At 38.3% G+C, this 27,549-nt stretch overlaps 1 protein-coding gene across 2 annotated transcripts in view; it reads left to right on the top strand.

The window, feature by feature from the left end:
• Window positions 1-27,549, top strand: part of LOC136858510 (uncharacterized) — an 88,044-nt gene that overhangs the window by 19,362 nt on the left and 41,133 nt on the right. For both annotated transcript variants that reach the window (XM_067138107.2, XM_067138106.2), the window contains exon 2: window positions 1,541-1,819. In XM_067138107.2, the coding sequence (XP_066994208.2) occupies window positions 1,541-1,819 (279 nt within the window). The remainder of the gene's footprint in view (window positions 1-1,540; window positions 1,820-27,549) is intronic.

The raw sequence follows: 27,549 nt of genomic DNA, 5'->3' as shown, positions 1-27,549 counted from the left end.
TTGTCTCCCCTTTTCTGAATGTTATTAACTCCTAACCCATCCATCCTCTTTGCTAACTCAGCCTGTCGTACTTTCTTTCTTCCATAAGCCCCATTAATATTGATAGCTCCGCATCAAATTCTGTTTCTTTCACCAAGTTGTTTCCAATGAGTCCCTTGCGTGTCGAATGGAACTGGAAGTCTATTTCTCCCATAGGCCCATAGGTCCGAGGTTTGTTTAAAACATTCTGAGCATGCTAGATAAAAATTCTCTGAAGCAGGATGCTACCCTACTCACAAATAGTCCCTCTGATGGTTTAAGAACCACAGGTGGATTGTATAGTCCTAGCTGTCTGAGCACAAATGTCTGAGATTCTGTCTCCTATTCCAAAGCAACTCATGTCCTGACTCTCAGGACCAATACTAGGCCACTCAGCCATTGCCCTCTGTTCACAAACTATGATGTGACTACAATAGCATGTTCCATGAACTACCACTAGACTTAACAGTTATTTTTGACTCTATTTCATTCATCTGTTTACATCGATAAGAATTACAAAATAATATGGAGGAAAAGACAAGTTTGACCATTATCATTCAGTACCTCCTGTGAATAGAGTGTTCTTTTTCCTTCCTCTCTGATGAAAATAACATGTAGTCACTCACCATACTTAGCATTACCATACTCACTGTTATAGATTTTGCTAGAACCAATGTTTTATACTTGGGTAAACTTTTGCTTGTGAAGAATGTAATATTGCATATATTTGTTTAATTGCCTTTTTTTATCAGATGCTGTTATGCTCTATTAGAATCATGGTATTTTTCTAAAAAAATTACACTGGACATACAGTAGTTGAGAACGTCAGATATCTTCCAGAACTTCCTTGTTTGATTGTGGTGATTATTATTTTAAAAGTTAAAACAGTGGAATTGCCAGCCTCTTTTAACAATAACTATAGGAATTGGAAGAAGGTCTGCATTATGAGGGCTGCATCAGGCTAGCAGTAACCAGACAAAAAAATATATCTATATCATCTACTACACTTTGGTAGTGCCTAATGTCATATGTTCTGTGACCTACTAATTGATTCCAGGAACTCACATTGTATCTCCAACCTAGCAAGATACTGTAAATTGTCTAATGGTTGTTCACAACCTGTGTGAAAATAGAGGCATAGATGAGGTATGATTGACTAGTATGATTGCTTAATATCATTAATTCACCCAGTGGATAAGACTATTTAATACAAGATGTATGGCTTCCTGGGTTTAAACACAGCAGAGTTAGTAGGATTTATTAATGGTGGCAAAGCCCGTTCAGCATTCCATCTCTTGCACTGTCAGCATGTCGAAGATTCCCGATGACACCCCACACAATTTTCAACCAGTCATTCATTAATACAGTGATATCTGACTCTTTCATTATGTTCTGGCTGTTCCAACAGCTAAACTTTCTTCTAGGAATGTTTGTCTTTCCCTTAAAACAATATTCACCACCACCATTATCAGGCTTAGATGGCTAGTTCTTAATTTTGTGTGATATAATAATTGAATTGCAGGTGTAAACCAGCCAGTCGTTGTTGTCGTGGCTGATCAAGGACTTGTAGACTATGGCCAACCCCAGAAAGGTAGATGGGACAATACAGGATTGTCAAGACGTAGGAGTACCAATGACTGGAAAGATTCCAGAATCACAACATGGGGAAAACATAAAATAAACAGGCGAAGAGCATCTAGAGGAATGAAAGACAACTGGAGATACAACCCAGTTGCAAACTTAGAGGATGAAGAACTGGATGAGGAAAAGGCTCAGATGATGTCTTCACATTTTTCTGCAGGTGAGTTTCTGTCAAGATTATTGTACACTTTTATTTATTATTATGCATCCTCGTGAATGTAACTGTGATTCATCAGGTGTGTGAGTTTCTTGAACACAAATTAAATCAGTGCCATTATCCAGTGACCATTTGGATCGGTAGTCCCTCTTGGATTTGCTTATGCCTTCTATGTTGATTTGAAGGATTCTCCGAGAGTCTTTGTTGATTGAGTCTTAAAAGAGCTGGTATTAGATATTATTTCTTTGTGGATCATTGACCAGGAGATCTTTAGAGATAGTCTGATAATAAAAGGTTATTAAAAGAACAACCAACCCATGAGAAAAGGTAGTGTGGTGCTTCATCAGATATCTCTGACCCTTTTACTGAGGAGGAGCTAGTTGTAGCCCTGAAAGAAATGAAGAACCGAAAAGCTCCTGATTTTGATGGTATCCATCCTGAATTCCTCACACACTGTGATAAGAATGTAAGGAAATGGTTGTCACAGTTTTTCACAAATATCTTGCATACTGGAAAGCTTCCATTGGTGTTCAAATGACTAAGATCATAGCCATCCTAAAACCAGGGAAAGCGGCAGGTTGTCCTAAAAACTATCGTCCAATTGCTTTGATAAGTGTTTGCTATAAACTCCTGGAGAGGCTTATATACAACAGGATTAGCCCTCAGATTTTAAGCATTCTTCCAGTCGAACAGGCAGGTTTTAGACCCAGGCGTTGTTGTGAAGAACCAGGTTCTTGCTTTAACAACTCATATTGAGGCAGGTTTTGAAAAGGAAATTGAAGAGTGGAGCTGTGTTTATAGACCTTGCAGCTGCATATGATACAGTATGGAGAGAAGGTTTAATGTACAAGTTCATCAAACTTACAGCCTGTAAAACAGTCTCAGAACTCATAAACAACATGCTATTGAACAGGATGATCCAAGTTTTGATGGATAATAAGCATAGTAAACTTAAGGTGCTCAGTAATGGGTTGCCTCAAGGATCTGTGCTTTTCCCGTTGTTATTCAACCTGTATATTGCAGATATCCCTTCTACTACCTCCTATCAATTTGATTATGCTGATGACCTTGCTATTATTACTCAACAGTCCATTGTGAATGTCATAGAAGAAATCCTAAATGGAGACCTTAATAATTTGTGTGGATACTTCCAAAAGTGGTGTCTGATACCAGGCATCAGCAAAACGGAAACCCGCTTCTTCCAACTCAACAACAGACAAGCTAATGTTACCTTGAACGTCTCACTCAATGGAGTGCCTATATCACACAACCCCAACCAAATCTTGGAGTTACTTTGGACCAAGCATTGTCTTTCAGGACACACTTTACTATGCTGCTAAACTGAGAGCAAGGAATAACATCATCCAGAAACTTGCAGGTTCAATGTGGGGAGCTACTGCATCCACTCTTTGATCATCAGCAATGGGCTTAGTCTACTCGACAGCAGAGTACTGTATGATTGAACATTCTACGTCACGCAGATCGACTCAGTTCTGAATCAGACAAAGAGCATCGTTAGTGGTACAGTAAAGTCTACTCCTCTTTTCTGTTTACCCATATTGAGCCATATTGAACCTCCAACAATAAGAAGATTTATAATCTGATCCGTGAGTTCACAAAAATACTAGCGAATGTCTGCCTTCCCATACATGAAGACATGCTTCATAGACTTGGCTGTTTGAAATCATGTTTCCCTCTTATACTCAAAGTGAAAGAACTAATCAACAGAGGGTTTAATGCTTTAGTAGAATGGAGACAGGAATGCAACAATGTAGCTCCGAAGGAGTGGCAGTCTCTGTTTAATACCAACATCCACCAGCAGGTTTTGATCTGCCACGTTAAACGTGGGTTGCTCACAGGGTATGGGCCAGCCATGGGAGACATGGCTTGCTGCTGTATAAGTAGGCCATGAGAACTTCACCTAACTGTGACTGTGGTACGAAAAAACAGTGTGTCCGGCATATTGTTACTGAATGGGTTTGCTGAAAGACTTTGCTTAAGCCTCTAGAATGGCTATAGAGTGGCTGGACAATTTAGATATAAAACTTTGAATATTTCTGGTGCCCGGTTGATTGTTTTCCTTTTTAGATTGTTACAACCCAAACTGCTATTTTATTGTATATATATTGTGTAATTTGCCATAAACCCCCCCACCCACCCCATGGCAATACAGACCTTGAAGGGCCTTGGCCAACTAAGTGACCACTGCTCACCCCGAAGGCCTGCAGATTGCGAGGTGTCATGTGGTCAGCACGACGAATCCTCTTGGCCGTTATTCTTGGTTTTCTAGACTGGGGCCGCTATCTCACCATCAGATAGCTCCTCAATTCTAATCACGTAGGCTGAGTGGACCTCGAACCAGCCCTCAGGTCCAGGTAAAAATCCCTGACCTGGCCGGGAATCGAACCTGTGGCCTCAGGTAAGAGGCAGGCATGTTACCCCTACACCACGGGGCCGGTGTAATTTGCCATAAGCTAAATAAATAATAAATTTATTATCATAATAACTTATATATTAAAAACATTTACTAAAGACAGCTTTTTCCAGTCCATCCAGCCTTTCTACTGGACTGATTTGCTTCATTTCTGTTTTATTCTCTCTGGGATTACCAGCCATTGAATCATCAGGCATTGGGAGGTCTCGAAGTTCAGTCATCTTTGAGTAATTCTAAAATCAACTCACTTAAATGCAGTGGCGGCTCGTGGATATCAGCAGTGGGGGGCGCACCTTAGTTTCATAATTCCACAAAATATCTCAAGTTCTTCAAAACATGTTATCAAGGTACACACTTCGAACACTATACGGTGCAATGCATATGCAATTGTTTTGATTATGATGATGTTGATTATTATTATTATTATTATTATTATTATTATTATTATTATTATTATTATTATTATTCTTTCGAATGGGCCACCAGAGGACCACGTGCCAATTTCAATTCCTTCTTCTTTGTTCTTTCCTTTTCTTCCAGTACGCTTTCATCTGTTCACTATGTTTCTTCTTTCTGTCTTCAGACCACTTTGAACCAGTCTTTTTTACTTTCCTAGCTTGGAATCCTTCTATTTTCAATACTTTTTCCCGAAAGCCTTCTCTATTATTTTTTTCTTCTGTTGTTATATTGTTTTTTCTAAATCCTTTCTTACTTCATTGACCCAGCTTGTCGTTGATTTCTTACCCCACAAATATCTGAAAATCTTACTGGATAATCTACTATCTTGTATTCGATATAAATGTCCTAAAAACATAAGTCTCCTTTTCCTCATTACATCTGATATATTTTCTATTTTTTGATATATTTCAGCAATACTTCGTAATTTCCATCCTTCTGCTGTGTTTTGTGGGCCTAATATTTTCCTCATGATTCGCCTTTCTAGTATTTCTAGCTTATCTAAATTATAGTTTAATGCCAGACATTCGCTTGCATATAGGCATTCTGGCTTCACTACTGTGTTGTAATGCCTTATTTTTGCATTTTTGGATATGCATCTTTTATTGTAGATATCTTTGGTGACTCCATTGTTATTATTATTATTATTATTATTATTATTATTATTATTATTATTATTATTATTATTATTATTATTATTATTATTATTATTATTATTATTATTATTATATGCCTTTACTGGCAGGACCTAGTGTTTACAGTGCACTATGTCTTCTGGTGTGGGCTAGAGCAATTTTGTTACTTTCATTGATCTGTCTCTGTCTTATCCTTGGCTTTGACAATATGAAAGTGACTGAGCTATGAGCGATGCTAGTAATTCCATTCCTTCTGCAGTCAGTCCCTGCTAAGAATGGTGTGAAAATGTTGCTCATAGGGTCGGTTGGTGTGTGCATTTCAGTGGGCTTGGCAGACTGATATGTAACAGCAACTTCTGGCTCAGTGAGGAAAGGAACGGGAAACTACCTCACTCCTCATTTCCCTAGTACGCCTCTTCAGTGATGCCTAGGCCATCTATGACAGCTGATGGCAGAGCTGTTGAGGATCCAACCAGCCTTAGGGCTGAAGACTGAACATACATACAGATATATTATTATTATTATTATTATTATTATTATTATTATTATTATTATTATTATTATTATTATTATTATTAATAAATGTTCTTGTCTACCATAGAGTTAGGTTTACGAATAGTTTCGTTGTAGTGATCACGTACACAAGACACGACATTGACTTCACCAAGCATTTCAAAGTCCATGGTTCTATTGATATCACCCCTGTGGTGATCCATTTATCTCCTTTCCTAGAAAGGGAGAATAGCAGGTTAGGAAAGCAGTAAAAGGTTTCTGAGATATCACTTTCACATATCCGCGAGTTCTTGTTATATACGTCAGGAGAACTAATTTCTGTTTGGAAAGCCCTATTTTCATTTTTCTTTGTCTCCGGTTTTTTCAACGAGAAGTCTGGTGTCGGCCTAAAACACTCCTTCAGTTCGACTTTCTTCTCGATGGAAAGAGAAGAAAACGTTAGTTCTTTAATATGTTCGACGGTAATCATACTGTACGAAGTGCATACATAACACTACGCCTACATGTAAATCACAACCTTTCTCGTAATTTCACCTTGCCACAGTCACCTCACGAGATCATTCATCAACACAAAGTTAAACATCGCGCTCTCCAGTGAGTATGGCCAACATGAGTCAAGTGCGAGGAGCCAGTAGTTACAGTCGTTACTCGTTTCGTTAGTTAATAATCCTAACAATTACAAGACAATTTTCAATGTATATTTAACTCAGGTAAGTGCCTCAGTAAAATAGTTCCTAGTTTTAGGAGAGAAATGGCATAAACTGACCCCTGTTAAATAGAAATCGGATCACCAATGTTTCGGGTAGGTTGGATGCAACGATGGGCCGCGGCAGAAACGCGCCGGAATCTCCGTAGAACAGCACATCTCTACTGCGCCTCTGATTGGCTCCCTCAAGGCCAGTCAAGCGAGACTCGGGAGTATTTGGTCCGCTGTGAGAGAGCGCCCTCCTGCGTAGGGCCAGCAGCGCATCGCGCCGCAGCACAGTACAACTCGCGCCCTTGATAATAATCTTATAGTAAAATATTTCCCTTGTTAACATTTAAGATTAAAATTCCCGAATTTAATGGAACCCCGTGGGGGGCGCGCGCCTTAGCGCCTCCCAAACGAGCCGCCACTGCTTAAATGACCATTCCAATAACAGCAGGTGAAGGCTTACCCTAGCCCACATTACATTCTGTACGTAGTGGGTTGCATACAGTTAAGGAACAATATCTTTACATAAAGATACCGGCAAAGCTAGACAATTAAAAATGACAACGATTATAGGCAATCCTGCAATTTCAACCAAACTTGGTACACATATGACCGAATACTATCTGGAGAAAAATACTGTGGGGGCAAGACACTGCTAGTACCCCTACAGTTGGTGGTTAGGAGGGAGTGGCATGCAAAAATCATCCAAAAACGACCAATATTAGTGTTTAATCCACTGTTTTTGGGTTTGTTGAGATGAATAGTGAAACTCCAGATGACAGCCACCATCAGCATGAGGTGTGAGAGGGGGTGAAAAAGAAAATGTCATAAATGACGGAGGTAATGTACTGAGTACACATATGCCGTAATGTTTGTCCAACCCTTGTCCCGTTTCCCTATGGGGTCGGGTATGAGGTGAGATGAATCTGTCATGGCGGTTTTTTATGACCGGATGCCCTTCCTGACATCAACCTCATCAGAGGAGTTAATGAGATGAAATGAATGACGTGATATATGATAGTAGGGAGAGGGTGAAACCTGGTGCCTGCACATAGCCTACTCCTGTCGAATAGCACCAAGGGGTCTGCTCAAGGCTTAACATCTCCATCCGACGGACAAATCACAATCAACAGCGTCATATGCCCTCACTCCATATCAGCACTGCGGAGAGGTTTGGAATTTAATCCAGGCTTTTGGCACGCAATCTAGTGATTGGAAATTGTATACCACCACCTCCCCTACCCTGCAGGCCAACATTCTGATGGTGAATTTTTTTTTGACCAACGGGACTCGAACCGGCTAACCTCCGTGTCAGACCGTTTAGACTCCAGCGCCTTAACGATCATGGCCACCAGGCGAGCTTTACACATATGACATAATGTTATCTGGATAAAAATATTGTGGGGTTAAGAAACCAACCCCTAGCACTCCAACAGATGGGGGTTGGTAGGGTATAACATGTAAAAATCATAAAAAACTACCAATATTAATGTCAGTTGCATACTTTTTTCGGGTCACTCAGGTGAAGAGTGATACTCTGGATGCCGTTTAAGTCTTCATTGGCATTGTGGGGGTGAAAAAGAAAATTCCAAAATGGCTGAGATTATGGATGTATGTGTATATGTGCCAGCAAAGCTCTCAACCAAACTTTGTACAGATATGACTCACTAACTGGAGAAAAATACTGTGGGGGTAACACACTCCAATCACCCCTATGGTTAGGGGTTTGGCGGTAGTGACATGTAAAAAATCATTGTAAACGACTAATATTAATGTTGAATCCATACTTTCCAGGGTCACTGAGATGAATGATGACACTCTGCATGTCGTTTAAGTCCAAGTTCAGCCTCCATTGGCATGTGGGAAGGGGGCTGAAAAAGGGTGAAAAAGAGAATGTCCAGAATGATCAAGATTAGTAATGACTCCACACTTTTCGTGTTTGCTAGGCTGATTGATGAATATATCAATGACAGTTGGAATCTTGTACATCATATGTATAGAGTGATGCGTGAAACATATAATTATCACAATTTTATTATTTGTTTGAAGAAATCAACTACTTCCCAGACAAAGGACAAAGCTCCATGTTGCATAAGACCAATTTCATGTTTTTTGCCCGTATTAAACTTACTAATATTAGTTACAAGTTCTTGTTATTATGTCCACCTATTCAATACATGAAATGTTTATTGTCTCTAAAAGGACATTTACCACAATACAAACATTAAATGGGACATGTTTCGCTCGTTATGTCGAGCATCGTCAGCCATTTTTTACAATTATCTCAAGGTTTAGTCCTTAGGTTAAACCTAATTTACAATTATTGTTCATTAAAATGTTATTATACAATAAAATATTCTTATTATATAAAAAGTAAATGTGAAGAAGTAACAATTAAAATGGATCTATAATAGACCAGACATTAATCACAGGAAGTTGATGTCCAGGTCATAGTAATGTGCCAATTAAATGATGTGATTTAGCATCTTTAACTTAGCTATCACAAGCAGTGTTAGATTTGGCATGAAAATTCTGTTTTTTTTCTAACACTGCTTGTGATAGCTAAGTTAAAGATGCTAAATCACATCATTTAATTGGCACATTACTATGACCTGGACATCAACTTCCTGTGATTAATGTCTGGTCTATTATAGATCCATTTTAATTGTTACTTCTTCACGTTTACTTTTTATATAATAAGGATATTTTATTGTATAATAACATTTTAATGAACAATAATTGTAAATTAGGTTTAACCTAAGGACTAAACCTTGAGATAATTGTAAAAAATGGCTGACGATGCTCGACATAACGAGCGAAACATGTCCCATTTAATGTTTGTATTGTGGTAAATGTCCTTTTAGAGACAATAAACATTTCATGTATTGAATAGGTGGACATAATAACAAGAACTTGTAACTAATACAAAACTCTGTGTGAAACAAAATCTAAAACTAAAAATTTTAAGTAAACATGCAACAATAACGTTAAAACTACAAAATAGTTTGGAAAATATCAATTAACACCACAATAAAGAATTCTACAAGAATCCATCTGAAACAGGATTGAGAGGTAAAACAAACCTTAAAAGTAGACATTCAAGAAGTACCCGGGAACGCATGGAGCAATTTCACATCAAGACACACTATCTGACCTGCTTGTAACGAATGCTGTACGGATCCTCTAGTATCAGTAATTTACCCAAAGATGACTTCACCCAATGGATAAGACTATTTTATACAAGATTTATGGCTACTACAGTGGAGGTAGTAGGATCTATGAAGGGTGACAAAGCTCATTCAGCACTCCATCTCATATACTGTCAACATCTCAAAGATCTCTGATGACACGCCACATAGTTTTCATTAATACAGTGATATCTGTCTCTTATGTTCTGGCTGTTCCAACAGCTAACCTTTCTTCTAGGAATGTTTTTCTTTTAACTAGGCTACCTGCATGTGAACTACAACATTCCATTCACTCTACTAAATGGCAGAGAAACAAGAACTCTCTTAGGCAATCTGTTGCTGAATTAACTAATTTTCTTGAATAAACACCAAATGTGTCACCAAGGATCTTTGACCTGCCAGCATCTTATGTGATGGAGTGCTGAGTGGACTTCTTGTTGTCATAAAAAAATCCAACTATCTCTGCTGGGTTTGAACCCAAGATCTTATGATCCAGAGACCAACAAACTACCAGTGATCCACAAAGGGATCTAAACATCATACAGACAGCTAGAAGACAATATTTCCAAAGAGAACCTCTTAATAGTAGGTGACTGTAATGCTCAAAAAGCAATGGAAAAGAGAGCTATGGAAAAGGAAAGAGGAACACATGGAAAAAAGTTATACTAAATCTGTTTAAGAGACTGATGGTAAAGTACACTTAGTTTCAAACTGATTCAAAAAGTTGAGAAAGACTGTGTGATTACATCTCCAGTGAGCGTTGATAATGGCTGTAGATCCTTTCCTGCTGAAATGATCAGGGAAAGAATAAGAAAGAGGCCAAGGATAAGAGAATATGAAAGAATTAGTAGGTTTCCAGGTCTTTTCCCAGGTTTTCTGTTAGGGTTTTGCTTCCCCTAAACAGGCTGCTTCACTACAGCTAACGAGTCTTATATACCCCTCCCAGAGCGTGTTGGTAGCCATGCTTGATATGGAGGAACCATCACCCACCTAAAGGAGCTCATCTACCCAAAACCATTGGCTCCTTTAGGTTGTCAGGCTATATCCCATCACCTAACCCTCTGTGTTGAGTTGCTGTTTATATGGTCTACTCCAGTGCCGTAGCAGGATAACCTGGACAGTACCTCATAAAATCTTGGGCTGGTCAAGCCAAAAATCTTCTTGGAAGAGAGTATAGTGAGACAAAAGCTAACTTACTTTGGCTACATAGTGAGAATTGTGTCACCAAGGATCTTTGACATGCCAGCATTTTATGTGATGGAGTGCTGAGTGGACTTCTTGCTGTCATTAAATAATCCAACTATCTCTGCTGGGTTTGAACCCAAGATCTTATGATCCAGAGACCAACAAACTACCAGTGATCCACAAAGGGACCACTGGGCATGTTATAATAAATAATCTTGAGCAGTTTTATAGCTTCACTAAAAACCTTACTGAGATAGTAGAAATCTAGAAGATTAATTGTTCCCTTGATATTTTGACAATCTTCTCTTCGGTACCTGACATAGTTCTGTAATCAATGTTCCTTCTTCAAGCATAGGGTACAATGAACAAACATTTTCCACTTTGTCTTGAAGAAATTCTTTAGAAAGTACCTCAAATTTGACACTGTTCATGCTCATACTCAAAATGGTGGGTGGCAAAAAAGGAACTGGTAGTTCAAGATCATGTTGATTAGTAGGTGGCATGAAAGTAGATACTGGCATGACAATTGCTGAACTGAAAGAAGCTGCTCACAATAGAGTTGAATGGTGGATGACCAAGAGCCATACTCCATGGAATGGATGAAGAAGAAGAAGAAGAAAATGTGATGGTCAAGATATTCATTGTCAGTGGTGGCTCGTGAATGCCAGGTGCAGGGGAACATTGACAATATTTAAAAACGATGATTAAAAATATTTTACACTAAAAATAAGTAGGGTATGAATCTAAGCAAGTCCAAAGTAACAAAAACACCTTATTAATAATAAATTTGTGTAATTTTACGTACCTCAATGTTATGGCATTTGTTGACCCATTTCCATCCCAAATATGTATGCTATTTATCAGAAAAAGAGACTTTGTCTTTAAATTTCATAGTTCACATATCATCATTATTTGTTTTTTATACAAACTCCATTCACCATTGTTTTCATTTCTCAAAATTTTCTAACACACTTTCATCAAATTCTGCAATCACCAGTACTTTATCTTTACTAATCAACATTATTGCCAAGCTTTTCATCTTTTGTTTGTCATGGTATTCCTTAAAAACTATTTTGTATGCTTTAAAGTTGGAAAACATCTCTCGGATTCAGCTGTTGTCACTGGGCATGTTGAGCAATTTTGAAGCTTCACTAAAAACCTTACTACCGAGCTCGATAGCTGCAGTCGCTTAAATGCGGACAGTATCCAGTATTCGGGAGATAGTAGGTTCGAACCCCACTGTCGGCAGCCCTGAAAATGGTTTTCCGTGGTTTCCCATTTTCACACCAGGCAAATGCTGGGGCTGTACCTTAATTAAGGCCACGGCCGCTTCCTTCCCACTCCTAGCCCTTTCCTGTCCCATCGTTGCCGTAAGACCTATCTGTGTCGGTGCGACGTAAAACAACTAGCAAAAAAAAAAAAAAAAAAACGTACTGAGATTGTTTACATTCAAGAAATCTAGAAGATTAATTACTCCCTTGATATTTTGAAAATCTTCTCTTCAGTACATGACTTGTAGTTCTGTAATCAATGTTCCTTCTTCAAGCATAGGGTACAATGAAGAAACATTTTCCACTTTGTCTTGGGGAAATTCTTTAGAAAGTGCCTCAGATTTGACACTGTTCAAAATGGAAGCTCCTAGGTGACCAGAAAATAAAAATCAGTCCTTCATTTGAGTTGCAACAATGTCACATACCGTATTTCTTTTGCCAATTAAACAATAAAATCATACCCTACTCTACTTCAGTGACTAACTTAGGAATTATTATGACTGAGATCCTAAATTGGACTCAACAGGTGATAAGCACATGTAGTAATGTACATAAATGTTTATATCCATTGAAACAGTTCTGTAATGTATTCTACTGAGCTCGATAGCTGCAGTCGCTTAGGTGCGGTCAGTATCCAGTAACATATCAGATGTAAGGCTTTTCTAAATTCTAAATTCCCATGGAGGGAATGAGATATTATTCACCAATAGAGCATGTCAAAAACATATCAGATGTAAGGCTTTTCAGGTGTTTGCTCTATTAACCAGCGTTTCGTCTTAGGTCTGACACTAGAGTCATCAGAGTGGGATGTGTCAGACCCTACCCACTGACGCTGGGTGTATGCAGGTGAGCTTATGAGAAGCCTATATAAGAGGCACAGTCTGACAACTGCATACGGGAGATAAATCTCACAATGGAATTATTGCCCGCCTAGCAATTCCGAATTATATAGGCTTTTGATAAGCTCACCTGCATACACCCAGCGTCAGTGGGTAGGGTCTGACACATCCCACTCTGATGAGTCTAGTGTCAGACCTAAGATGAAACGCTGGTTAATAGAGCAAACGCCTGAAAAGCCTTACATCTGATATGTTTTTGACATGCTCTATTGGTGAATAATATCTAATTCCCTCCATGGGAATTTAGAATTTTCCATTCAGTATCCAGTATTCGGGAGACAGTGGATTCGAACCCCACTGTCGGCAGCCTGAAGATGGTTTTCCGTGGTTTCCCATTTTCACACCAGGCAAATGCCAGGGCTGTACCTTAATTAAGGCCACGGCCGCTTCCTTCCCACTCCAAGCCCTTTCCTGTCCCATCGTCGCCAAAAGACATATCTGTGTCGGTGCGACGTAAAGCCAATAGCAAAAAAAAATTGTAATGTATTCTCTGTTTGACTTAAAGTACAACTAATTCGCTCTCTGATACTACCTATATTTTACTATTGTGATACTGTGTTGACTGAAATAACCTACGACAGTAACAAGAAACTGGACCGGAGCCTGAATAGCTGTGCACCAGCGCCGTGAATGAACTTCACAAGTTATCGCTTCTGCATAAAATACTTTCCACTAATACTCCCAACTATCTGTCTTCTTTTCCTTACCTCTCGTCCTGTCATGACCATAATACAAGATCTGGCCCCTCCCTGGCCATACCTATAAACCGCACTGCTGTTTACAACTGCTCCTTAATAATCTCTGTGTCCAGGTCATGGAATTCACCACCTGCAAACATTAGAGACAATCCCTCTCATCGCAAGTTTAAAGTGGCTTGCCACGAGCATTTACTGAGTAGATCCCACTGACTTGCTGGATAATTGTTGAGTGAATGAGGAAATGAGTGAGATGAATGAATGGATTACTGTAGTTACATCATTTAAGTGTACTTTATTTTGTGTATTTTAAAATTAAGGATATTATTATTATTATTATTATTATTATTATTATTATTATTATTATTATTATTATTATTATTATTATTATTATTATTTTAATATACTGCAAGACTATTTGAAAGACCGTACATTGTTATACGACATGGAAGATGGTCAGAGAAGAAAATGGCTCACAGCTGGTGCAGCGCAAGGCTCAATTCTTGGACCACATCTTTGGAATATCACGTATGATGGTTTGCTACGGCTGGAGATGCCAGAAGATGTAAATCTTGTGGGTTATGCTGATGATGTGGCTGCTCTGATAGTAACCCGTAACCTAGAGCTGGCTCAATTTAAATTGAATCAGGTGATGCGACGTGTTAAAGAATGGATGATAAATCATAAGTTAGAACTCGCAGATCATAAAACAGAAATTGTCCTCCTGATGAGGAAAAGGATTAATACTGTTGTACCGATGCAGATCGGACAGATAGCCATCGAAACAACTAGGAGCACAAAATATCTTGGTGTAACTCTTGATACTAAGCTTACATATTGGGACCACATCCAGCGGGTAACAGATAAGGCAGCGAAAACCATGGCTGCACTGAGTAGACTCATGGAAAATGTCAAGGGGCCGAAATCTAGTAAAAGGCGGCTTCTCATGTCGACTGTCCAATTGATACTGCTATACAGTTTGGAAATTTGGGCTGAATCGTTAAAAATTGCAAAATATCAGACAAGAATTGTGACTGTACAACGGAGAGCAGCTTTACGAATTGTTTGTGCATATCGTACCGTATCAGAACCTGCGATTCTAGTAGTAGCAACAGTAGTTCCTATTGACTTGTTGGCCTTCGAAAGACAAGAAATTTGGCTCACACAAGAAGAGCTATGAAGGAAAAGGGCAAAGGCTTTGGCTCTTAGTCGCAGAATGCAACGATGGCAAACAAGATGGGAAGATGATTCTAGAGGGAAATGGACGAAAAGACCGATACCTTCTCTGGACATATGGCTTGGCCGAAATTATGGTGAAGTGAACTACTATCTCACACAGTTCTTGACAGGTCATGGATACTTCCGAAAATTTCTTCATAGACTAGGGCTAGCAACTAGTCCGGTGTGCATATACTGCAGTGATATCGATGACATATTACATACTTTCTTTGTGCATGTTCATTGGCTGCCACAAAGAAGATCCTTAGAAGTTATGCAGGGAGAATTTACACCAGAAGGGATCATGTCAGTAATGCTACGAAGTCAAGAATCTTGGGACCAGGTGGCAGTCTACGTAGAAAATATTCTGTGTCAGAAGAAGAAGGACCTGGATGATTATGACAGACAGTAAAGGAGAAGAAGGAAGATGAAGCACAAGATGCATTAAGCATGAGATCCGTCCTGAAGTAATGTGAGGGTGGTTTCCGGGGAGGAGATAAATGTCGTGGGAAAAGGGAGTGTGGTTTTTAGTGGGTAAGAATCTTCACACACTTGTCGAGTGCGGACCCTCACAAGCGTCATATGAAAGATTTTCCACACTCCCTCGCAAAAAAAAAAAATTATTATTATTATTATTATTAGTTTCATTTGTGTTTGTAATTATGTAAATGTGTACTCTTCTAGTGGTTAAGTGTAAGAGAAGGCCTTGAGCCCTAACTTCACCACCAATACAGGCATTATCTATCTATCTATCTATCTATCTATCTATCTATCTATCTATGTATCTATCTATCTATCTAATATGTACGGTTATTACAAACATCTTCCTTTTTCGATCTGGTTCAGTAAAGTCACTTTTTATTTTCCATTTCAATTTCATCAAATTGTCATCATTGATCTGCATTTAGGGCTGTCGTCCAGGTGGGAGATTTCCTAGAAGTTATTTACCTAGTCTTATTGTTTTTGTTTCGATGTATATCTCTTGCATCAAGAATATAGATGTAGCTGGCGGTTCTCTCTCTGGATTATGGCGGATTATAGATGAACAAGTTCATTGTGCTGGCTCCCACACCTTTGGCTTAATAACTCATAATTCCAGTGTAGCCAGATAGTATGGATTCATTCCAGCAATGTCTTGAAGTTCCCCTGGAATTCCTTCCTGGTTGGTCCATGATGAAAACCGGCTCTCGTAGATTTGCTGAAACTAAAATTTTATATTAGAATTGGTTCCTCACTCATTGTATTCCAGTGATTTGCCTTAAAATACTTAACTGGTGCAATGATGTACAATGCGGCTCAACACTTTGTTTAAGACCTATTATGTTTTATAGCACTTCATTGAATCTTTATAATTTCGTATACTATGTACACACGAACTTGCTAAACACTTTCTGGAACAATGTTCATCAGCGAAGTAGACTCTCGAAGTTTCCAGATCAATGATTACGTTGCCTCTTGATGCCTACTAGAATATTCTTACTGCTGTCTCAGCTTAATGTCTTGCTGTGATGGTCCGTGGTTTGTACTATTACACCCAGTCGAATCTAATGCAATGTAATGCCGTACTCTGCTGTTTCGTGTCTGTACGGTAAATTAGTACAATCATACTCGAAGGCAATGTAATGCCGTGCAGTACTGTTCCGTAGTTGACGAAGTCCTTTAATACGACGTAGTAGTAACTCTCGTATTCAGTCTGTCTTTCGCACAGTCTCACGCTGAAGATACTCTCTTTCTTTCCGGAATGGTTTCCGCCTGTAGAGTAGTTTCATTCCTTCTGATTGGTTCTGCAACGTGATTTATCTTTCCATATTTGGTATAGATGTTTCTGGAATTCTCACTCCCTTTGTCTCCGGCTCGTGCTGTATGACGTAATCTCTGTCCTTGACCGCCTGGCCTAGTTCAGCTCGCTCGCAACGGAATGGCCTGGTAACCAGCTGATGCTTGTCTGTGCGTATTCCTGTATAAAATTACGGGAACTGAATCAGACCTCTATAAATCTTGTAAAATACTATTTGGACGGGTAAAATACATACATACATACATACATACATACATACATACATACATACATACATACTGCCCCCATTTTGCTGGGCAGCTCAGCCGGTGAGCGAGAGTCTCAGAGGTAGACCATTCGCTTACTGGCTGTGCAGAAAATTTTTAAGGGCAGGGATAACTTAAGGACTAACGACAAATGGAAGGAACACTAAAAATAGGTTTTAACATTTATTATAACTAACACTCTTCATAAATAAATAAATAAATAAATAATTTACAAAATCTCGGAATTTGAATTGTTTTCTCTTCTCCTCGGGTTATCATTAACATGGGATTCTCTTCATTGAAATTGGCAGATGTGAGAATCTGCAATTATATAAACATGTGTTAGCCTACATTTATTAGGTAAAATAATCAAAGTAATTTTTGAGAATAACTTTCTCTGATTAAAATAAAATTATTTTGAAAAATTAAATTTTTTTTATCTCCTCTGGATTTCATCTATTATTGATGATTGAGTTGACTCTTTCCTCATTAATTGAAAAATCAAAATAAAATTTTCACTCATGAAATTATCTTCAAATCCTCTTCCATATATTGTAATTTATCAACTGATAGATTTTTACAATTATTCAATAAATATTTTCCTCATTATTTATATAAATGTGACATCGCGTCAATCTACATGTTACTCATTGACTCAGATTTAATGGTTGTGTAAGGTCTACAAATTTCATCTCGTGATTCCCATCCACGGACATGGCCTTTACTTATTCATTTTTTTCCTAATAAATAAGATCCTATTCTAACTTAGTTACCAATAAAATTCACTAAAGGTTCATATTTAAATAAATTATGAGCACAACAAACTACGCAAAATCGACCAAAAATTACGCGCGCAGCGGGTATGATATCATGACAAATGTCGACAAGAAAAATATTACAACACACAAAATATGGATAAAACTCACACACACATTCACACTAGGACACACGGTAATATTTAAGCAATTATGTACATGAATACTAGCCCTTAATTATTATTTTAGATTTTTTTAGTCTAAGTCAAGGGAAAATTTCATGATGACAATATCGGGTAAAATCATAACGACAAGTTGGGAGGTGATAGAGTCAGGATTATCACTTCAGTGAAGAAATTGAGCTTACAACGATGTTCAAGAGAATCTTATAAATAGAAATCATCAGAAAAATTATCTTCCAAAAATGCCTATAACTTAAATATAATTTAAATATACACGTTTGCGGTCCATGAGTTGCGACTCTATTTTTACTCTCCTAATGTGGTGGTTCTCAATTAATCTGTGCTCAATCTGAAGAAATTATGTTAGGCAACATACTCTCTTCCCATAAGACTCAATTAATGGATTCACAAATAACTCTCAAATATTAAATCCATTCCCAAGTCCAAAATAATATCACAGCGCAGTAAATGTTATGAATGATCCGTCAAGATACAGCCATATTCCAGGCCCACATTTATGTAAACTGAGCATACATTAATCTCATACAAGATTAAATAATATTACACTCATGGCCTTATTTGTATTTTTAACCCGTAATGAAGTTGACTTATTATTATTATTATTATTATTATTATTATTATTATTATTATTATTATTATTATTATTATTATTATTATTATTGACCGCGTAAGGTCACATTCACGTAGGCTACTGTACAATAAAATTTCATAGATGATCCTAGCGTATCTCAAATCCATTAAAAACATCGCAATACCATTGAGAGAAATCTGACGTAATGAAACGCACTAACACACTGTCCCATCTGATGATCTCAAATAAATTATAATATCATTTTAAATTCAACCAAGAGTATCGGAGAGGTCAAATTACTTTTAATATTCCTGTTACGCTGAATTAGGACAGTCGAAATTAGTCTCGAAGACATTCATTCCACTAACTAACAAATAGAATCCAGTACACTTTCATACAGCATCACAAGCTACCTTTCACCAAGGAAAGAAGGAGTAAAAATCTAATTATAGAAATATTACTAGAAGTTACTTCAAATGAATAAGGAAAAGCAATGTTTACAGTAAATGTACAAAGATAAAGGGTACTCAAGTGAATGTTGAATGCTGGATTTTGGCAGATGACCTATGGCATGGTCAAGTCAGTGAAAGAAAAGCTGAAACTGACAAAAATACCTTAGAATGTGTTCAAGACACACGCTCGATGATATATGAGTTAGTTGGAATACGTAACTTTTATAAACTCTTCAAATATTTGTAGGTTGATTTTATTATATGTCTGAACTGTCGAAGATCCAATATTTAATGAAGTTTGCAAAGTGAAGTTCTCCAGCGAAGTTAACACGTCTAAACGCAGCAGTAGTCGCAGTCAGAGTGATCATCCAGAATCAGAATTCAGAAAGTAAGATTTCCCTTTGGAAATACCACACTTTAATCGTCTTGAGACAGAGTTGTGTCTTCTCAATCCATCTTGATTGGTTACTCTCTTACATTCAGGCGTATATTATCATTTTATTGGCTGATACTGTCAAATGTCAATCGGCCTTGAATTTATCAATCGGCTCATCTCTAGCTCTGCTCTGTGGGTCACGTGGCACACAGCTGACTGAAGGACATCTAACCAACCAAAAAGAATTCCCCAGCTTGCTCCTCGCTTGCCTGCCGAACTGGAAAATCCAGCCCTAGGTAGCTCGCTCTCGCCGACACGGAAGTGATGAAATTCCCCGTCCTGGCTGTAGAAATAATGTTCCAACTCACTGATAAAATAAAGTATTCCTTCTGAATAAAATATTACAAAATTTGAAGGGCACAATACATACATACATTATCATTATAGACTGTTATGCCTTTCAGTCTGCAAGCTTCTGTGAATTTACTAAACATCGCCACAATCCTCTATTTGCAACTAGTGCTGTGGCTTCAATTAGTTCTGTACCTCTTATCTTTGAATCATTAGAAACTGAGTCTAACTATGGTCATCCTGGTCTACCTCTACTTCGCTTACCCTCCATAACAGAGTCCATTATTCTCCTAGGTAACCTATCCTCTTCCATTCGCCTAACATGACCCCACAACCGAAGCCAGTTTATACGTACATCTGCATCCATTGAGTTCATTCCTAAATTAGCCTTTATCTCCTCATTCTGATTACCCTCCTGCCATTGTTCCCACATGTTTGTACCAGCAATCATTCTCGCTACTTTCATGTCTGTTACTTCTACCTTATGAATAAGATATCCTGAGTCCACTCAGCTTTTGCTCCCATAATGCAAAGTTGGTCTGAAAACAGACTGATGTAAAGATAGTTTCGTCTGGGAGCTGACTTCCTTCTTACAGAATACTGTTGATCACAACTGTGAGCTCACTGCATTAGCTTTACTACACCTTGATTCAATCTCACTTACTATATTTCCATCCTGGGAGAACACACAACCTAAATACTTGAAATTATCGACCTGTTCTAGCTTTGTATCACCAATCTGACATTCAATTCTGTTGAATTTCTTACCTGCTGACATCAATTTAGTCTTCGAGAGGCTAATTTTCATACCATACTCATTGCACCTATTTTCAAGTTCCAAGATATTAGACTGCAGGCTTTCAGCACAATCTGCCATTAAGACCAAGTTGTCAGCGTAGGCCAGACTGCTTACTGCATTTCCACCTAACTGAATCCCTCTCTGCCATTTTATACCTTTCGACAGATGATCCACGTAAACTACAAACAACAAAGGTGGAAGGTTACAGCCTTGTCTAACCCCTGTAAGTACCCTGAACCAAGAACTCATTCTACCATCAATTCTCATTGAAGCTCAATTGTCAACATAAATGCCTTTGATTGATTTTAATAATCTACCTTTAATTCCATAGAGTCCCAGTAGGGCGAACATCTTTTCCCTCGGTACCTTGTCATATGCTTTCTCTAAATCTATGAAACATAAACACAGCTGCCTATTCCTCTCGTAGCACTTTTCAATCACCTGGTGCATACTGAAAATCTGATCCTGACAGCCTCTCTGTGGTCTGAAACCACACTGGTTTTCATCCAACTTCCTCTCAACCACTGATCGCACCCTCCCTTCCAAGATGCCAGTGAATACTTTGCCTGGTATACCAATCAATGACATACCTCGTTAGTTGTTGCAATCCTTCCTATTCCCTTGCTTATAGATAGATTCAATTACCGCTTTTGTCCGATCTGAAGGTACCTTACCAACACTCCATGCTAATCTTACTACTCTATGAAGCCATTTCATCCCTGCCTTCCCACTGTACTTCACCATTTCAGGTCTAATTTCGTCTAATCCTGCTGAATTATGACAATGGAGTTTATTTACCATCTTTTCCACTTCCTCAAGCGTAATTTCACCAACATCATTTTCCTCCTCCCAATGAGCTTGGCTGTTCGTAGCACCACCAGGAAGATTTCCTTTTACATTGGGAAGAAGTTCAAAATATTCCCTCCACCTCTCCAGTGATTCCCTGGGATCTATTATGAGTTCACCTTCCTTCTTGACATCCTTCTTTGTTCCTTCTTAAAAATCTTTGAATGAATTGTGATGCTTTATATAATGGACTCGGTCTATAGTTAAGATCGGGCGAATGGGGACGCCAGTTTTGTGTATCTTGGGGAAGGCTTTGGCGGTGGGTAAATGTCAGTTCATATTAATTAATTTAGTTTTTTCTTGATCTGTTAATAGATATGAAGTATTCTTGAGGATCTGCTTAAGTTGATGTTGGATTCTCGGGGTAGAGTTGCCAGAAAGCCTGGAGGCTTCTTAGGTATCTCAATTGTGATCCAACAACTAGAGAGGGACATGCAAATGTAACAGTTTACCAGATTGCTCGTCAGCTTGTGAAAAATGGTAAATCTGACCATCCTATACATAAGTCAGACTTCAAAATTGCACAGTCAGAAGAATTAGAGACTAGTCAACTTATGCAGCCTTTCTGCATGGCAGAACTAAAGCAGCCATTGACAATTGTAAGATCAGTAAGGCAACAGGAATAGATGAGATCAGATTTGAGCATATTAAACACTTTGGTGATTAAGAAGGAGAGTGGGTCTTGACACTCTTTAATAACTGTGTAAAATCCTCTAATTTCCAAAAACCTGGAGGAAATCACAGGTTATGCCTGTTTTAAAACCTGGAAAATCATCAATTGAACCCAAAACCTACAGGCCAATATCCTTCTGCTTAAAAACTCTGAGCGAATGATGCTGAACCATTTAATTCATGTTGTAGAGCCAGTTTTAATTCAACAACACGCAGGCTTCAGACCAGGGAAAAACTGTACTTCCTAGGTTCTCAACCTTACACAGTTCATTGATGATGACTTTGAAACCCAGAAAATCACAGGAGTAGCTTTCATCAATTTGACTACTCCCTATAACACTGTCTACCACCGTGCACTCAAGTTCATTGGCTTCCACTGCTAACTGGTATAATGCCACCTGATCTATGCCGATCTAATGCCCTTATGAAGGAATTCCACAAGATCTCAAGAAATCCTAGTCTACCCGTGAATAGTGACCTGCCACTTCTGAATCTTAATAGACTAAAATCATGCCATCCAACTCTGCGTGATGCTGCTAACATGGATGCTAAGGATTTTAAATCTCTTGATGAGTGGAAAAGTAGATGGGAAGCAGCAACGGATGTGCGCCTTCATACCTTCTTCTCAGGTCCCAAACTTCCAAGTGGATCCCACCTACCACGCAAGACCTGGACTGCCCTGAATAGAATCAGAACAGGACATGGCCGGTGCAGAGCCGCTCTCCATAAGTGGAAAAAGCTACCTAATCCAGACTGTGACTTGCGGAGCTCCACACCGTACTGTTCATCAAATCGTCAGGGAATGTAAGATTCGAGCCTATCACGGTGATAAAGATGACTTCCTGCTGGTATCTCCAGATGCTGTAAGTTGGATTGAAAAACTTGATATTCAATTGCGAAGCACAAATTAATTGGTTTCTCAGCTGTAAATATGTATATATATATATATTACTGAGATTGTCTGTATAAGCCATACGCTAAATAATAATACCACCGTGCATTGTCACAAAAGATTTACAGGATCAGAGACAATTACAGTTTCACCAAAATTGAAACTATACTTTGAAACAGGAGATTTTATGTGGACTTCCAGGGACAATGTAGTCAGTGGAGATGCCAAAGAAATTATTTACCAAAAGGAAGTTTTCTGTCACCATTGTTATTTAACATTTACACTGATGACTAACCACTTCCAGTGAACACAAGAAGTCAAGGGAAATCGTTTGAAGTGCTGAGAGAATTGGATGTCTATTACTTGAACAATCAACTTTATCCAAACCCAGCAAAAACCCAATTATCTCCTTTCCATCTTAAGCACAATCAAGCCCATCACAAATTTAACATCTCATGGCAAGGATTACATTAAGTAAGCATGCCTCATCCACAATATCTGGGAGTCACTCTTGATTGTACTCTGACATATAAGCAGCATTGGCAGAATACAAGGCTGGAGATGGAAGCTATGAATAATATTCTTTGTAAGATCACTATTAGCACATGGGGGTCTCAACCAATAATCCCAAGAACGACAACACTTTCATTATGTTACAGTACTGCAGAATATGCATGCCCAGTTCGGTACAAATCTATCCAAGCAAACAAAGTTGACAAGGCACTCAATGAAATATGTAGGCTTGTTACAGGTTGTTTAAGGCCTGTACCTCTTGTAAAACTCTACCAGCTTGCAGGGAGAGTGCCAGCAGTTACTCATCATGAGGTTGCAAAACTAAACAGGTCCAACAACAATTCCACCTGCTATATATGGTTATTTACCAGCTACACCTAGATTGAGGTTCAGGAGAAGCTTCCTTGAAACCACTGAATTCTTGCAAACTACAGCGGCTACAGCAAGAAGGCAACTGTGGGTTTCTCAACTTGGGAATAACTCTACCTGGCCTCACCCTTGGGAAAGTCTCTGAATATACTGTTTTCAGTTTTCTTGTTCACTGTTTTCCCCAAAGAAAACTCTGGTGTGTCTACCACACTCAAATCTACTTGAGAGAAAGAGAAGTTAATGGCATGAACAAAATTGGACTGTATAAGAAGTCACTCAGTTGCCTCTGTTCTGAAGTTGAAGGATCCAGGAGTAATCCCCAGAAATGGCACTTCCATGTTGGCACCATTAACTGCAGCTGCAGAGAACTCCAGACTATTGAGCATCTACAGGATTGCCTAGTGTGCCCTGCATCTTGTACAGTAGAAAGATATCTTTGTGACACCGAAAGCTATTGAGGTTGCACATCACTGGTCTACTGTGCCGTGGTGTGACTTAGTTTATAATTGTAATATGTATAACCATATATTTTGTTTGCTTCTGACTCGAATAAATAAAACTCCTGTTTGTATCCACTTATGTTCTCTCTCTTTGAATGGGAAAATAATAACCATGAAAACACAGTAAAACAGTTTTGATTCACTACTTCAACATGTCCTAGAGTACTTATTATATATGTCTGCGGAATTTAGTTGTCTTTTAAATGTTCTATTTTTCACTTTCCTTGTTACTTTTCTTCCCAAAGAAAACTTCGGTGTTGGCCTGCCACACTCTTTCAACTCTATTTTCTTCTTGAGAGAAAGGAAAATGACACCTTTTTAAGTTCTTCTACTGAAGTCATATTTTACAAATGCTGGGCTGAGTGGCTCAGACGGTTGAGGTGCTGGCCTTCTGACTCCAACTTGACAGGTTCGATCCTGGCTCATTCCGATGGTACTTTAAGGTGCTCAAATAGGTCAGCCTTGTGTCGGTAGATTTACTGGCATGTTAAAGAACTCCTGCAGGACAAAATTCTGGTGCCTCGGTGTCTGTGAAAACAAAGAAGCAAAAAATTTAGTGGTATGTAAAGCCAATAAAATTATTATTTATTATTATTATTTTACAAATTTATAAAGTGCATGGTATGAGCTATCTATAACACCATATCAACACACAAAAGAAACAATAACAGTAACTGAGTCATTTCCACGACATTAGCCTGTGGTGCAGGTATTGACCGCTCGTGCTGTTTAAATGTCCCAAAACTCAGCCAAGGAGCCTGGGTAAATCACTGAGTTATGATTTATTGCCAATTTCTGACTGCAAGCTACCTCCTTCAAATGCTATTACCTGTTATTAATACATTTTCTCCAATTCACTCATCTTTTACACAACAATGTTATTTAAGCATCAGATCAGGAAGGAGAGCATGCGCCATAGTGCCACCCATATGAGTTGTATCTCATTCCCATTCTCATCCCGCATAGAAACATGTACTCTGACTTTGGAATTAGTAATGGAAAGGAACAAATGGCAAGTCAAGTCGTACAGAAAGATAGAAACATTATAAAGAACACATAATAGGATAAAAATATTGACAGTTCAGTGTAGGGAATGGAACAGAAAGGGGAAACAAGGACAAACATGAAAATGTAAAAAGACGAGGACAATCTCCATATAGTACCATCCTTCTCTACATGACTTGATTTGTCATTTTTGTTTGTTCCTTTCCAATACTTGTATTGACCTGTTAGGACCCTTATATTCTTGTGGGTTTGTCCTATGGTCTTTGTATTTTACCACCTTTATTTCTTTGTATCTTCCCTTATATTATTTTGTAACACATGATATATTTATTTAAGTTAATGTTTGTTACAACACACAAACAAAATAGAATGGATGCAGGATACTGATCAAGAAACTAATCTTCATACAAGTCAGCTGATGAAATTAGCATGAGACTGTAGAATATATTTTTCATTAACAAAATACACTTTTACTACAATATACAAGTAAGTCACAGTGTACTACTGTAATCTCTACATAATAGATATTAGCATCTTTCTTTCTTCTGAATTTGTTTGTTTTCCTATAGCAGAACTTGATTTATTAGTTAGTGTGCTGCTTTAATTCTGTCCTGATTATAATTTACAATTCTGTATACATAGTGTGTTTCACCAAGAATGCTTTGTATCATTATTTTCTGCTTCTCATTGCCATTACTTACTTGTGTCAGGCTTTCATCTTTCCTATCTGGCCTCACTTGGTCAAATCTTGTTCCCTTCTGATCCAATGATATTAGGTTTTCTCCCTGTTCATAACCCTTGCTTTTCTTTGGCCAAAGATTGAGACCTCTTCTTTTTTTCTTATGTTTAAAGGATGATTATCTTGTTATATTTCCCCATGAAATAACATTCATCTCCACCACATGAATTACCATACAAGTATATCAGACACCATAATTAATATTAGAACAGTTTACAGCTGTTGGCCTGGTCTGTGTGGAATGTGAGCTTCTCCATTGTTTCCTGTCATTCCACCAGCTCTCTGTCCACACTCTTCTCCTCTCCTCTCCTCTCCTCTCCTCTCCTCTCCTCTCCTCTCCTCTCCTCTCCTCTCCTCTCCTCTCCTCTCCTCTCCTCTCAACACAGTCCTCCATCCCATCTTAGTTGATATTTCACTATCCTCTCTTGTAAGGGTACCTCTTTCAGTATTTCCCTCACCTTCTCATTTCTAATTCTGTCTCTTCTTGTTGCTCCTATACTGCTTCTTGTGAACTTCATTTCACTCATTTGTACTTTGATTTGATTTGATTTGTTTATTTATCATCAACAGAGTTATTAATTCTCTAATTACAGATGATATAATACATTCAAATAATAACAATATTAACAGCACTTACTACTACTACTACTAATTATGCTAATGGCTCGTACTTTCATTACCCAAGTGTCTGGTACATAGTTTAGTACTGGAACATAATAGATGTGATATACAGTATAATATGTTTGTTTTTCTGGGGTACAGCCTTGTTCCAGATCAGGCTTCAAACACTTCAAAGAAATGTATGTGCCTGTCTTCCCTACTCACGTATCTCTTTGTTGCTTTTACCACCTTTCTCTATTATACTTCCTATTATTTGAAACTTTATGCTTTCTTCAATACTTCATCCCATATTATTCCACTGCTTCTGCCCATACACTCAGCTGTTCCTGTACTTCTTCCTCTCTTACCCTTTACCATCACATCCTTCGCAACCACCATTGCCTTTATCTTCTCTTCCCCAGTCATTACTGTTACCATCATCATTATCTAATCCATCTCAGCAATAAAAAGTAGTGGTGAAAAGGCATTTCCTTGCTTTAAATCATTTCTTTGTTTCAACCAGCCTCCTCTCTGTCTTCCACTTTCACACAACTCATACTACCTTGATACATCTCTTTCACTCTCTCTACTGTATACTTCCCAACTCCTTGGTTTTCCAGAGATCTCCGCACACAGCTTCTATGTACATTGTCTTATGCCTTTTCTTTATCCAGAAAGACCATCCATAAATCCTTTCTGTCCTCATAACAGTGCTCTGAAAGCTGTGTTATGGCAAGGATTAGATCAGTTGTTGGCCTTTCCAAGCTGATCCATCTTTCCACTTTTGCCCTAATTCTTCTCTCCAAAATCTCCTCAAATATCTGTGCACAGTATCACATCCCAGTAGATTTTACATACT

This window comes from Anabrus simplex, chromosome 1, assembly GCF_040414725.1.
Source record: "Anabrus simplex isolate iqAnaSimp1 chromosome 1, ASM4041472v1, whole genome shotgun sequence".
Taxonomy (NCBI): Eukaryota; Metazoa; Arthropoda; class Insecta; order Orthoptera; family Tettigoniidae; genus Anabrus; species Anabrus simplex.
Note: the sequence above shows the minus strand (reverse complement) of the source record. Positions and strands in the feature narration are given on the sequence as shown.